Raw genomic sequence first — 13,357 nt, 5'->3', positions numbered from 1 at the left:
TTCGTACAAGCATCTGCCTCACTCACATTCCTCAAGCATCTCTTATCTATGCATATTTACTTAGAAGTCCCAACTGTGTTAAATGGATTTATTCCCAAGTAAACATTCAACGTTGCTGGCTATTTACATTTGGAAAACTGTTTTTTGATACATACCATAAACAAAAAACCTACACAGGGAAATTCATCAGAACACCAGTCATTGTGATACATACAAACAAGAGTTGCTCAGTTCTTTTGCGGTGATTCTCCAAAGGCAATTACAGATGCGCTCAAAGGCAAAACCAGCTCATTTATACAAATCCCAGGAGCTTATATATTCATCCGAGAGAGCCCGGGCAGGTCCAAGATCAAAAACAAATATATAACCAGTGGCAAAGCAAAGAGACGACCCATGATTTATACCTACCTTTAGGGAGCTTCTCTGTCAAGCCGAAGGCAGCCAGGGTGAAGATCTGTATAAGAGAAATGTTTAGCCAATGTTTCATGATTTATCCGGAGACGGGTTGAGGAAAGGATTGTCCCCTTTAGCCAAAGATAGGCATTTTTCTTCTTGGTTGCTTAGTTTTAAAGCATGGTTTGTTGCAAAGTTCTGCTCAGACACTGACTCGTGGGTTCTAAGTATAAGCAGGAATCCTCCGACTTGGCTGCGGTGATGGACATGGCCAGCTGGTGTGCTTCAACGTCAGTCAGCATCAACAATGTGGAGGCTCATGAAACAAGAGAGCACAAATCCCCTGGGAATGCCTTTTGAACAAACAGTGGGGAGTACACAATGCCTCAATGCCTTTCTAAAATAATAGCTTGGTCTCGGGCCAACAAAACATGTTGAGCTTCTTATGCATCATGTAAGAGTGGATTCATCTGGAGATCTTCTTACCTTTTTAAAGCCTCCTTCTCTTGCTCGACCAAAGCAAAGGTCCATTTTCTCCAACATATTCCTTATAAAGCTATACAACTTGATGCATCTCTTGTCTGAAACTATTGGCTTACACTAGCCAATACTATAAACCAGCAGCCCCTAACCTTTTGGGCACCAGGGACCAATTCTGTGGAGAGAGGTTTTTTCTTGGACTGGAGGGGGCTCGTGTGCTGCCTGCATCCCACTGATGGGGTTTCACTTGTTTGTGCTGCCTGGTTTCTGGTATGCCACAGACAGGGGGTTGGGGACCCCTGCTATGTACTCAAAATTTATAGGTTTATTTCATTATTTTGCTGGGCTTTTATGTTGCTCCCATATAACCAACTCTAAGCAGCACACATACCCTATTCTATAAAATGAGATTTATCATACATATAACAATTAATCAATAATCCATAATTCTGTGCCAGGAACAATAAACAAAATATCTATATCTATATCCTACATTCGCAGTGGGATCACTTCATAACACACCTATCACCAGACACTGGTAGAAAAGGCAGGTTTTAATCACTTTCCTAAAGTCTAGCAAAGGTTTTCATGGTTTTAAAGAAGGAGGGAGCAGTTGAAAAAGTTTCTAAAGAAAGCAATAACCTTTAGCATTAGCATTTAGGCTAATAGGCGTGCATAAGTGCACCTGCGTGCCTAGCGTCCCTGTCCTAATATTCCTTTTTACTTACTCTTTTCATGTGTCCAAATTATGTTCATACTTTTACCTATTATATATGATTGACAAATAAATAAATAAAATAAATAAAAATATGTACCACCCCATAACACTTTACAGCACTCTCTGGATGGTTTACAACGCAAGCTTTATTTGCATCTTGCCCCCAACAGTCTGGGTCCTCACTTTACAGACCTTGGAAGGATGGAAGGCTGAATTAATCTTGAGCCCTGTCAAGATTGAGCTCCAGGCTATGGGCAGAGTTTGCCTCCAATACTGCACTTGAACCACGGCACCGCTAGGTCTCCTGTGTGCCATCACATTCTCATCAGAAGGTGACATGTCTCGTAACCTATACAAAATGGGTAGATGTCAGCCAGTTTACGAGAATACTCTGTTACTTAGAGTATTAGAGAATACTATTACTTAGGCATAAATAATATTCACTTAAACTTAACTTAAATTCACTAAAACCCAAAACAGCAGAACTGAGCAAGCTCAGGAGGTGCAAAATATTGGACCTCGGGGTGCCATCTGCCAAACAGTGTCGGCTGGTGGCCCCCAGGAGTAGGGCCTTCTCTGTGGGGGCATCGACGCTCTGGAACGAACTTCCCCCTCGCTTACATCAAGTGCCTGATCTTCGGACCTTCCGTCGTGAGCTAAAAACACACCTATTTATTCAAGCGGGACTGGCATAATAGTGTTAAATTTTAATTCGGGGTTTTATTAATATTTCTAAAATTTTAAAACTAAATTTTAATTATCAGCCTTTTTGTAATTTGCTAGGTTTTAAATGTTTTAATTGTATATATTTCGTGTTTTATCTTTGGCTGTACACCGCCCTGAGTCCTTCGGGAGAAGGGCGGTATAAAAATTTAATAAAATAAATAAATAAATAAATAAATAAAGATAAAAACATGGAAGACACAGGAACTGAAAAGAAAGAGGGTAACTGAGTAGATGTAGTTTAGAATTAGACAGCAGCTTTCCGCATAGCCATATTTTGTCAGAAAAAGAAATTTACCTCTGTCTAATAATTAGCAAAACAAATCTTGTATCTAGCATAATAGCTGCAATCAAATTGGTCAGGTGAAGGCTCATCTTCGCATCCTACTAACCACAGCAGGAAGATCATGTCTCACCATTTAAAAAACACAAATGACATCATCTCATCCCGGGCAGCTTGCCGTTGTAGTTATTTTCATTTTATTATTTCCATTTTAATATTTTATTGGTTTTTTTTACTATTATTATGTTTTAAATAATAATTTTCCTGCTTCAGACATTAATTTTGCTGTGGATCTCATTCATTCCCAAAGGTGGTTTTTCAAGAGGCAACTGGACTTTCTGTTTTTTCTTTGAAAACGTTTCACTCACTGGTGGGATTCAAAAAAATTTACTACCGGTTCTGTGGGCATGGCTTGGTGGACATGGTTTGGTGGGTGTGGCAGGGGAAGGATCCTGTAAAATCTCCATTCCCATCGAATCCAGGGGAAGGTTACTGAAAAATCTCCATTTCCTCCCAATCAGCTGGGACTCGGGAGGCAGAGAATAGATGGGGGTGGGACCAGTCAGAGGTAGTTTTTACCAGTTCTCCGAACTACTCAAAATTTCCACTACTGGGTCTCCAGAACTGGTCAGAACCTGCTGAATACCACCTCTGGTTTCACTTCTCATCTGAGAAGTTTCTTGAGCTGAACAAGCTTCTTGGATGAGAAGCAAAACATCTTCAAAGAAAAACCAGAAAGTCCAGTTGCCTCTTGAAAAAGCACCTTTGGGACAACCATGACTGGATGACTGAGAATCTCCATAGACTTCTCATTCATTCATTCATTCATTCCAAACATTTATAAAGCTGCACAATTCAGTGTGATTCTGGGCAGCATGCCATAAGAATAAGCATTCAGAAAAAAATAACTATATTTCATTAAAATATATATAATATGATCAGCCAAACAAGACTATTAGAACAACAAAAATGATTCCCCTTTCCCAAAGGTGCTTTTCCAAAAGGCAACTGGACTTATTTGGTTTTTTTCCTTGAAAATGTTCGCTTCTCATCCAAGAAGCTTGGATGGAACAAACATGACCTGGATGATTAAGAATCTCCATGGACATAATTTCCAAATGGTAATGTTGGTGATAATACAATCAGAAACTTTGGTCTATGGGCATGCCTTCTTCTCCAGGACTTTGCCTTCCATGGTCATTTCAATTTGAGCAGTAGGAAAGGCCAAACATTCACGTCTATAGAGACATCTGCTCAAATAATGCCTGAACAGCACTTCAAAAAGTACTCATAAGGCATTATGTGGCTTCTTATATGCAGGGATATAGCATTGTTCCAACTCATATTAGATCTGTTTTTTAAATGAAGGTTTTAGCACACTTTTGAAATCATGCTAGACTTGTAATTTAATTGGCAGCTTTCTTTTCTTCAGATGGCTAATTTTGTCCTGCCTAGGAAATTGATTTAAATTGGAAAAGAGAACAAACTTCTGTGACCTCTCCCATCTAAGCACATTCTAGGTTTTGGTTGCTTCTGTCAACAAGGATTTTTTCATGACCATACTTACTCCTTACAGTTTTTATTACCTCTCGGTGAGTATTTTGTCTAATGCTACACCATTTAGGGTTTTTTTAAAAATAATTTTTATTAAAGAAGTTTTCAACAGAATCAAAACAAAATAAAATTTGAACTGAAGATAAGAAAAAAGGGAAAAGTAATAAGAAAGTGAAAAAGAAATAAAGAAAAAGAAACAGAAGAGAAAGAAAAAGGAAAAAAGGAAAAAGCAACATGTAGTAATAAATAGTAATAAAGTAGCTTCCAATCTTCTTAACAGCAGCTATGTCTATTTATACCCCCCACGCACACACAAGGTTACCTTATAATTTATTTCTTTCCATAATCTACCCTGTCTAATTATCAAATCCATAAACCGTGCAAAAACTCTACAAGCCGTCTAATTCTACACCATTTTGCATACCCTGAAGGCTGCTTCCCATGGAATAGAGGAGGATCTAGCAGTCTTTCAGAAGAGCACTTAACATATACTGTATATATCTATGTTCAGACATGGCCCAAAGGACAAATCTCCAGCACAGAACTTAAACATTCAAACTACTTGAAAAGTAACCAACCTAACCGCCCCCATCCCAAATGGCTGCACAAATTCAAGCGACCCCACCCTGTGACATTTGGGACAGCAATTGGTGATTGTTTTTCCTGCTGATGGGAGGATAAACAGCCTGGGGAATCCACAAATCTCTTCCCTTGCTTGTCTTGAGCCAATAACCAGCCCCATTAGTGTACCAGATTACAATTCAGCCATTGGGACAATGCAATTTATGTTAACGTAGTTAGTTTCATCCTGACTTGGATTGGAGTGTTAAAGCAGCTGTGAGGGAGAACCTTAGACATAACAATGTTATTCACCACGCTGAAAACAGTGATGGTGAAGTGGCTGATCAGAGGAACATAAATTAAGGGGATTCTTTAAAATTAAGATGATTAATAACTAATACAGTTCATTGCATGCAAACTTGCTTTTAAAGTTAATCATATGATACAGAATAAAATAAAACAAAACAAAATATACCCTGGAATATAATTACTTGGGTACCTGATCCCCTGCTGCATTCAGCAAGGTTTTTGCTTCATCACAATTTATTTTATTGGATGAAATAAAAAACAAAAACAAATATTCTTATACTTGAAGACAAACAAAACTTGTCAGCTTAAGTCCTGAAGCAAATTGCAAAAACAGAGTTATGTCTTGGAAATAGATTCTGAAGTTTGCAAGGCTAAAGGAAGTAGAAGCTTTTCTTTTAATTGCTCTTGCCAGCAGCTGTTTCTGTGAACTGAGAAATGATATACTCTTTATGCAGGATAAAAATGTAAACTTGCTAGTCTGTTCACAATAAGTAAAATATTTGCTTTATCTAAAACAAAAATAATGAGTCTTTCTAAATGTTCTTTATTTGCTTATTGGTTTTTTTTATTTTTTTATAAAACTTTAAATAATCCAAAAATATCTTGCCATGCCCTCTTATTTTTGATTCCATCTCATACTAATGGAAAAAGCCTCTTTGCTTTCTGAATAAATAAAGCCCAAATGTAAATACTTACAAAAAATATTTAAACGTTTTTAATTATAATTCATTACACGGACAGATGTTTAGACTGCTTTTTATCCACCTATCAAGTCCTTCCCAAGGATCTGGGATAGGAAGATATTGTTGTTGGATGATGTTAAACGTATTGTCACAAAATGTTAGCTGTTCCAATAATGCTGCCTTTTGCATTTGACTGAGGACGGGTTTGTCAGTGTCAATGTTCCGGATGTGTTGGGATTGCACCCAAGGTGCCTATTATTTGTTGGTACTACCTTTGCTTTCTTTTGTCACAGTCATTCCACTTCTATTTTCAGGTTTTTCTATTTTGGGATTTTTCTTTAGTTCTTTCTCTTTTACCCTGCTGTCTATATATACCGCCATCTCCACTATAGTGATGTTTTTTATCTACAATTGTTAAGTTTGGGGTGTTGTATGGCAGGTGTTTACTTGAATTCTAAAATCTTAAGAGCACTTTAGCTTCTTCATTTTCTATTACTTTGTCTATATTATGGTCTCATCAGTTCTCCTTGCAGACAAATAATATTTATTGCAGATATTCCAAAGCATCATTGTTGCTACTCTGTTAAACTGTTTCTTGTAGTCATTCTGTGCAATCTTCTTGAAGCAGATAACTAGGTGGTCCACTGTTTCCTCAGATGATGACGATGACAATTATCATAGCTGAACAAAGGAATAATGTTTTCCCAAATTTTAAATTCATAAGAAAACAAGATGCTCACATATATAGCAGAAAGCAGATATAGCTACAGTTCTATAGGAATACCATACATGTTCTATGTGTGTGTGTGTGTGTGTTTGTGTGTGTATACACACACATTGCAGCAAAAAGGGTGGCATAGTGGCTCAGTTGTTAAGATGCTGGGCTTGTTGGCTGGAAATCTGGCAGTCCAGGTTTGAAACCCAAGCGTCATGTAATAGGGTGAACTCCCATCCTCACGCCAGCTCCTGCCAATCTAGCATGTAAATGCAAGTAGATAAATAGGGAAGGTAAATGCACCATGACATCATGCTGGCCGCATGACCACGGAGATGTCTTCAGACAGTGCTGGCTCAATGGCCTTGAAATCGAGATGATGATCACCCCATGTAATTGGCAATGACTAGTGGAGTAAAATCCTCAGGGATTCCTTTTGTTGTAGGTAAAACCAAACATTTTTGGCTCTAAACATTTTCTTTCCTCCCCTGTTTCACAGAATTATAAGAAGTGTTTCCTAAATTTCTATTACTACTTCCTCACCTGGTCAGTTTCATTGCCATCAGGTGGCGAACATACTGTTGTGGTCTGCCAGCAGTGGAGCTGGCAACGGAGCTGGCAACAGAGTCGGACAGTGATGAGGCTGAGGAAGAACATGGGCCACTCCTGGAGGCTGGGAAAGGTCCAGATGGGGTCTCTGTGTCGAAGGCAGAGATGGGGCCAGGGCAGGGGTGAAATGCTTCCGGTTTGGACCAGATCGCCCGATCCGGTAGTGATGGCAGTGCCCCAGCTGAGCCACGCGATCATCAGAGGTTTTTTTTAACTTTTAAAAGCATTTTTTCTTCGGCCGAAAAAATGCTTTTAAAAGTAAAAAAAAGGCTCTGATGATCATACAGCTCAGCTGAGACCGTCAGAACCCTTTAAAACAGCGGTTCTCAACCTGTGGGTCGGGACCCCATTGGGGGTCGAATGACAATTTGCCAGGGGTCACCTAAGACCATCGGAAATATGGGAAGTATACTTGCGAGTCGAAGAATCGTGCTCCAATGGTTGACTCCACAAGCCAGCTGCAGGCTCTTCAAATCGCTAGCCGAATTCAGCTTCAGGCGCCATGAATTAAAAAAGAGAGAAATCTTTGCTCTGATGTCTCCCTCTCAAGCAAGCTGCAATCACTCCCAATCGCTAGCCTAATCTTGCTTCAGACGCGATAAACTTAATAGGGGAGGACTCTCCGCTTTAATGCCTCTGTCCTCAAGGCAATCGCAAGCAGTTCAGAACGCTAGCCAATACGGCTTCAGGTGCGATAAATTCAAAACAAAAATAATTTTATGGTTGGGGTCGCCACATCGTGGGGAATTGTATTAAAGAGGTCGCCACATCGTGGGGAATTGTATTAAAGGGGCCGCAGCACTATAAAGGTTGAGAACCACTGCTTTAAAAGCATATTTTCTACAACCTCTTCGGCTGAAGAAGTTGTAGAAAAAATGCTTTTAAAAGTAAAAAAAAAAAAAGTTGGCCACACCCACCCAGTCACATTACCCCCACCCACCCATCAAGCCGCACACACAGAACCAGTAGTAACAAATTTTACATTTCACCCCTGGGCCAGGGCCATCTGGGAGTGATGTGCAGACTCCGTAGCCTTCAGAGGCTGACAGTAGTGAGGCAGAGGAACAGGAGGAGCCTGTTCCTAGTGCACGCATGAGAAGAGCTGCCAAAAGGCAAGAGCAGCTAAAGCAAAGAGGACGACTTGGGAGTACGGCCAAGAGATGATTGGCCTTTCCCATAAGGCTTAAAAGACCAGCAATGGCGTTTGGGCTCTTTATCTGAAAACAACGTTGATAGAATTGTTCCTTGATTTGCTGCATTTATTTCTTGTTGGCGTCTTCTGCTTTTGAACTTTCGCCAAGAAAAGCCTTTGGCAAAAAAATTTGCCTAATTAGACCAAGGTTGATGATAAGACTGAAGAATTGTGTTATGAAAAATTTGTTTTGATTTAGTTTGGACTACACTGAGAATGAGTTAAAGTCTGTTTGTTTTTGAACTGATTGCGTCTACTACTACCTACTTGGGCCTGGGTCACAACACATATATAGTGATTTTTACAGTACTTATTTATAAATGTCAGTATTTTTAATATTTTCCAATTCCTTTTCTTTAACATTATTGTCTCTTGGAATAGCAACATCAGTCCACTAGACATGGTTCTTTTCAATAGCGGCAACATCTGACATGTTCCATAAAATTTTTGCTCTATCATTTTCAGTGTCTTTACCTATAATTTTATGTTCCTAGTTATTTTTATTGATCATGAATCTGTACTTCTTACATAAATGACAGTGTAATATCTTCCCAGCTTAGTCATGTCTTCTTTTTTCTAGTTAGTTGAACAATAAATTTGCTATAACCAATTCTTATATGGTCAACTGTTTCTTATCTTGGATAAGTTTTCCCTATCTAGACTGGTCTTTTCTGTTTTAGCTTTGATGACATAGCATGTGGTGCTTTTTCTTTGCCAGCAAACAGGATTCCTTCTGATACCTTTCTTAATGTACCATTCTTAAACCAAATACATGGGAGCAAAATATAATTTCTTTGTTCTGAGAGCTTAAGGGAAGGCTGACTGTATATGCCAATGTTTTCAAAGTTCTCAACTTTTAAGATGTGTGGGCTTCAACTTTCAGAATCTCCTAGCCATAATACCTGGGAAAATGAGTATAGTATACACCATTCTGATAGCTTCTAGATAGCCGTTCCAACAACTACTGAACATGTTAGCTCCTAAAACAAATGAACTGTACATAGTCATCTAAAGTGCAAGTGTCTGCAAAGTTCAATACTTAATAAAAAGTTTGAGCCCCATAGAATATCTGGCTACCCATATCAAAGGATTCCCAATAAAGATGAAATTGGCAAGGAAGCTATGTAGACGCTGAGCCTTAATTTAAAGTACCTTATTCCATATCTTTTTCTAATAAGGTGCTAAGGAATAGTTGGGGATAACAAAGAGTGAAGGAAAACCCCAAAATTATTGTTCAGTCCACACCAGCCAGCCTAGGAGCTTTTATCATCACTTAATTCAGCAGTAAAGTCCAGAATGCTACAAAGGGCATTATTTTCTCATTACATCCAGGATAATTTTCTAAAGAAAGATACTGTGTAGAGTCACTGTGAAAGTTTGGTGTTCCTAAAGCATCCACCTCATTTTTTCTGTTCCTTTTGAATTCTCCAAATACATCTGTACCCGTTTAGTTTATGTGCCTCTAGCAAATACTTACACAAGTTTTTTCAGGAAGAAGTTCTGATTTGTTCCATGGGATTTCTCCCAAGTAAACTATATATGGGATAGTAGTTTATTCATTTGACAAAATGATGGGCCCAGCAGTTGTGTGTTAGCTGGAAAGCTCTAAACACAGGAGCTTCAAATTTTCCAAGTCTAGTGCCAGCGGGTGATCAGCAGGAAGGGGCAGTATTTACTGCTTTTGCTAGTTTTGTTTTTTCTCCCCCACAGTAAGTAATGGGAAGAAATGCATTTAGACTGGTGGGATTAAATATACTCAGTGTCTGGTTCAATGGTGGGGAGCCAAAGAAGAATCAGTTTTGCCTGACAGAAATCCACAATGTTTTCTTCTGGGTCTTTCAGGGATTGGAGGGGGCTAAGAGGAATTCAAGGCTGCACTACATCCTCAAAACCCTGACATATTTTTCCAAGCACGAGAGAGAAAATCTTACCCATTTTATGGTCACACTTATTGACTTCATTCGTTTACTTTCTTTTTTAAATAAGACTTTATAAAGTTTCAACAGGAAATGAAATACAAGGAAACAGAAACAACAAAAAAATACTTTCCTTGTTTGTTCTTTTTCCTTTTTCCTTACTCCATTTATTCATTCAAGAACCTGATTGCTTGTTTTGTTGGATGAGTTTACTTGCCTAATGACATGTTGAATCAGTCAATTCATCATGTAAGAAGTTAGCACCCATCCCTCTCCTAGAAGAATGAAATATTTTAGAAAATATTAAAAAGGCAGAATATATTTCCCTGGATGAGAAATGAAGAAACATGTTTTAAAGACAAAGCAGCTCCCACTTTCCTGCCTCCCCCACCACCTTTGTCAATGGGCCATCATCTGCAACACAATAGGACCCATCTAGCAACAGAAACTTCCCACATGGAACCTGGGGAGATTACATCAGCCAGCAGAACTAGCTATGACCTCTGACAGCAACCAATCAGGATACTCTTCCTGTGCTCCAGGAAGTTCAAAGCCAGAGAGGGTATAAAACCCAGGGACTCTCAGCATCTTGACCCTTTTCTGCTCAGGAACTCAAACCATGTGATCCTGTCCACCATTAAACCATCTTTCCAAGCAGTCTCCATGTTTCCAGTGTCTTTTTTCCCACTTGGAACTGAACCCAGAAGGATATTTCTTCCAACAATCACAACAGGTTTCATTTTTTAAAAAATAAGTCATTGTCTCAATTCATCTCTTCATCATAAAACTGTGCAGTCTTTTGATGGCATGAAATGAATTGACTCAGCTTATTCAGGATTCAGGTAGCTCTTTAGTTGAAAGCATGTGAACAAAGGCTCTCCCTAATTCAATCCATTTTCCAGATCAGTTTATCTGGAAGATGAATTGAATTAGGGAGAGACTTTCTCAGCAATAGGCTATTTGTCTTCCTATACTGCAGATAGACTCCACCAAACTTTTCTGGAGCTTTTTTCCAGTAAAGACAAGTGATTAAAGGAAACCAACACTGAATTTAAGGTGACTGCCTCCTGTTCAAAAGTTAGAGAAGGAAAATGTCCATTACCATCATCCCAGTAAATCTGAGGTGTCCCTTCTGTTTTAAAGTTAAATTATTGGGGGATTGTAGAGAATAAGCTTATCTGTCAGGTACATATAATCATATTATTTTAAGCATCAAGGTTGGAAAATGTGGACTCTTGAAAACAGCACCTCAGATAATAATGTCTTTCAACAGATAGGTCTCGATTAATATGGATAATGAATCCCATGAAATGGTTGCATTATTCAAATTCATATTACTCATGTGATATTTCTATGGAAAATATGGTAATTGATTCCAGCTTTATGGAAATAAGCAATAAAACAAAATTAAACAGATTTTTTATGTATATTACAGCAAGGGATAAAAAAAGAATATAACTACTATAGTTATATATACTAAATAGTTATAGCAAGCAAAACAAACAATTCCAAATATCCCTAAAGGTATGTTTACAATGATGAAAACATAATTATATCTTTCAAAACACTTAGCAGTGCAATGTCAATTGTTTTCTCTTTCTTTAAATTGCCTTGCATATTTGGGTAAATGCAGAGTACTTTACCCATGTCTTAGTAAATTTGCATGCTTCAATTGAGGTTAGGTTCAGCATCCATTATTTTTTGCTTCACAACTTCTACCACTCAAAAATACATTTGAAAGTGAAGTTCTTCACTTGCACATTACTGTTTTCCTCTGGCAAAACCTTCCTTTTTTCTATGAGCTGTGGTGGTGCAGTGGTTAGAGTGCAGTACTGCAGGCTACTTCTGCTGACTGCGGGCTACCTACACTTTGGCAGTTCAAATCTCACCAGCCTCAAGGCTAACTCAGCTTTCCATTCTTCTGAGGTTGGTAAAATGAGGACCCAGACTGTTGGGGCCAATATGTTGACTCTGTAAACCGCTTAGAGAGGGATGTGGTATTTAAGTTTAAATGCTATTGATATTGATATTTTACACACACCAAGCTTAATAGCATCTAAAATCGTAATGACAACTGAGCATGGCCTAACAACACCTGCATGTGCAATGCCTTGCTTGTTTTGATTTTATTTGATTACTCCTCCCTGTTTTTTCTATTGCATGCAAGTGGTGTATTTAAAATTTCATCTAAAATGTGCACTATTAATAAAAGACACATCTTTTAACATTTGCTAAAAACAATACACATTTTACTGTTTACTATTTTTTTTTGCATATATGAGCCCTGTACATTATATTGTAACCTATGGGTTGGAACAATGCATTAATTTTAATTAATTATATTTCTTAACTGGTAACAAATCTGGCCGGCTGGCCTAAAAAAATAAATTACACAGACTGAACTGTAATATCTCTCCATAAATACTCGGGTCCTGACATTTAAGAAAGGTGCCAGGGTGAGGCTCATTTAACAGTTAAACACCTGTCCAGGAGCTACTGCAATGAGATCAGCCCCTAACAAAGACCACAAAACAGTTGCCAAGCTTTGAGTTGCAAACAAACCTTGGGCCCAGGCAATGCAGTGAGCTCGACAAGACACAAGTGTTCTGTCTTTTTATAGCCATCTCAAACTTCTGGATTGTTCTTTGTGCAGTTGACAATGAAACATAACTCTTCTATGAAGAGTTGAAGCTGCACTATGCTGAGCAAATCATTTGTCGTTGGTCAAATTATTCGCCTCCTTGAATCATGCTAGTTATTATTGATGGCTTTTCTCCATGGAAGAAATTTTCTAGAAGATGCTTGCTATCAGCTCTGATTTTCGGACATGGAAGTAGAAATAAGAAATACCTGGTATGCCACTGCTTCTTTATCTAAGAACTAAAGTACGGATGCTCCCCTGTCAGTGCTGCCAAGCACCATGCTAAAAATAATCAAGGGCTTTTTTAGGAAAAAAAACACAGGATAAAAATGCATCAATCAACCAATTAACCAGTTTTGCAAGGTAACCCAGTATTTTTTGGAAAGAAGGCCATTGTTTTTATCATCCCCATATATTTTTTTAATTTAATTTTTAAAAATATAAGAAAAGAAGTGTAGTGGGAGAATGGTCTTTTTTTAATTTACAGGTAGTCCTCGAGTTACGACCACAATTAAGCCCAAAATTTGTGTTGCTAAGTGAGTTTTGCCCCATTTTACAACCTTTCTTGCCACAGTTAAGT

At 38.3% G+C, this 13,357-nt stretch overlaps 1 protein-coding gene across 1 annotated transcript in view; it reads right to left on the bottom strand.

Annotated features, from left to right (window-relative positions):
* The window catches only part of MUSK (muscle associated receptor tyrosine kinase), a 52,685-nt gene extending 50,753 nt beyond the window's left edge, over positions 1 to 1,932 (bottom strand). The window contains exon 1 of the mRNA XM_058173207.1: positions 409 to 1,932. Coding sequence (XP_058029190.1) covers positions 409 to 487 — 79 coding nt within the window. The 5' untranslated portion in view covers positions 488 to 1,932. The remainder of the gene's footprint in view (positions 1 to 408) is intronic.
* Between the last annotated feature and the right edge of the window lie 11,425 nt (positions 1,933 to 13,357).

Source organism: Ahaetulla prasina, chromosome 2 (genome assembly GCF_028640845.1).
Source record: "Ahaetulla prasina isolate Xishuangbanna chromosome 2, ASM2864084v1, whole genome shotgun sequence".
In the NCBI taxonomy this organism is placed as follows: Eukaryota; Metazoa; Chordata; class Lepidosauria; order Squamata; family Colubridae; genus Ahaetulla; species Ahaetulla prasina.
The sequence above is the reverse complement of the archived record's forward strand: the minus strand, read 5'-3'. Positions and strand labels throughout refer to the sequence as shown.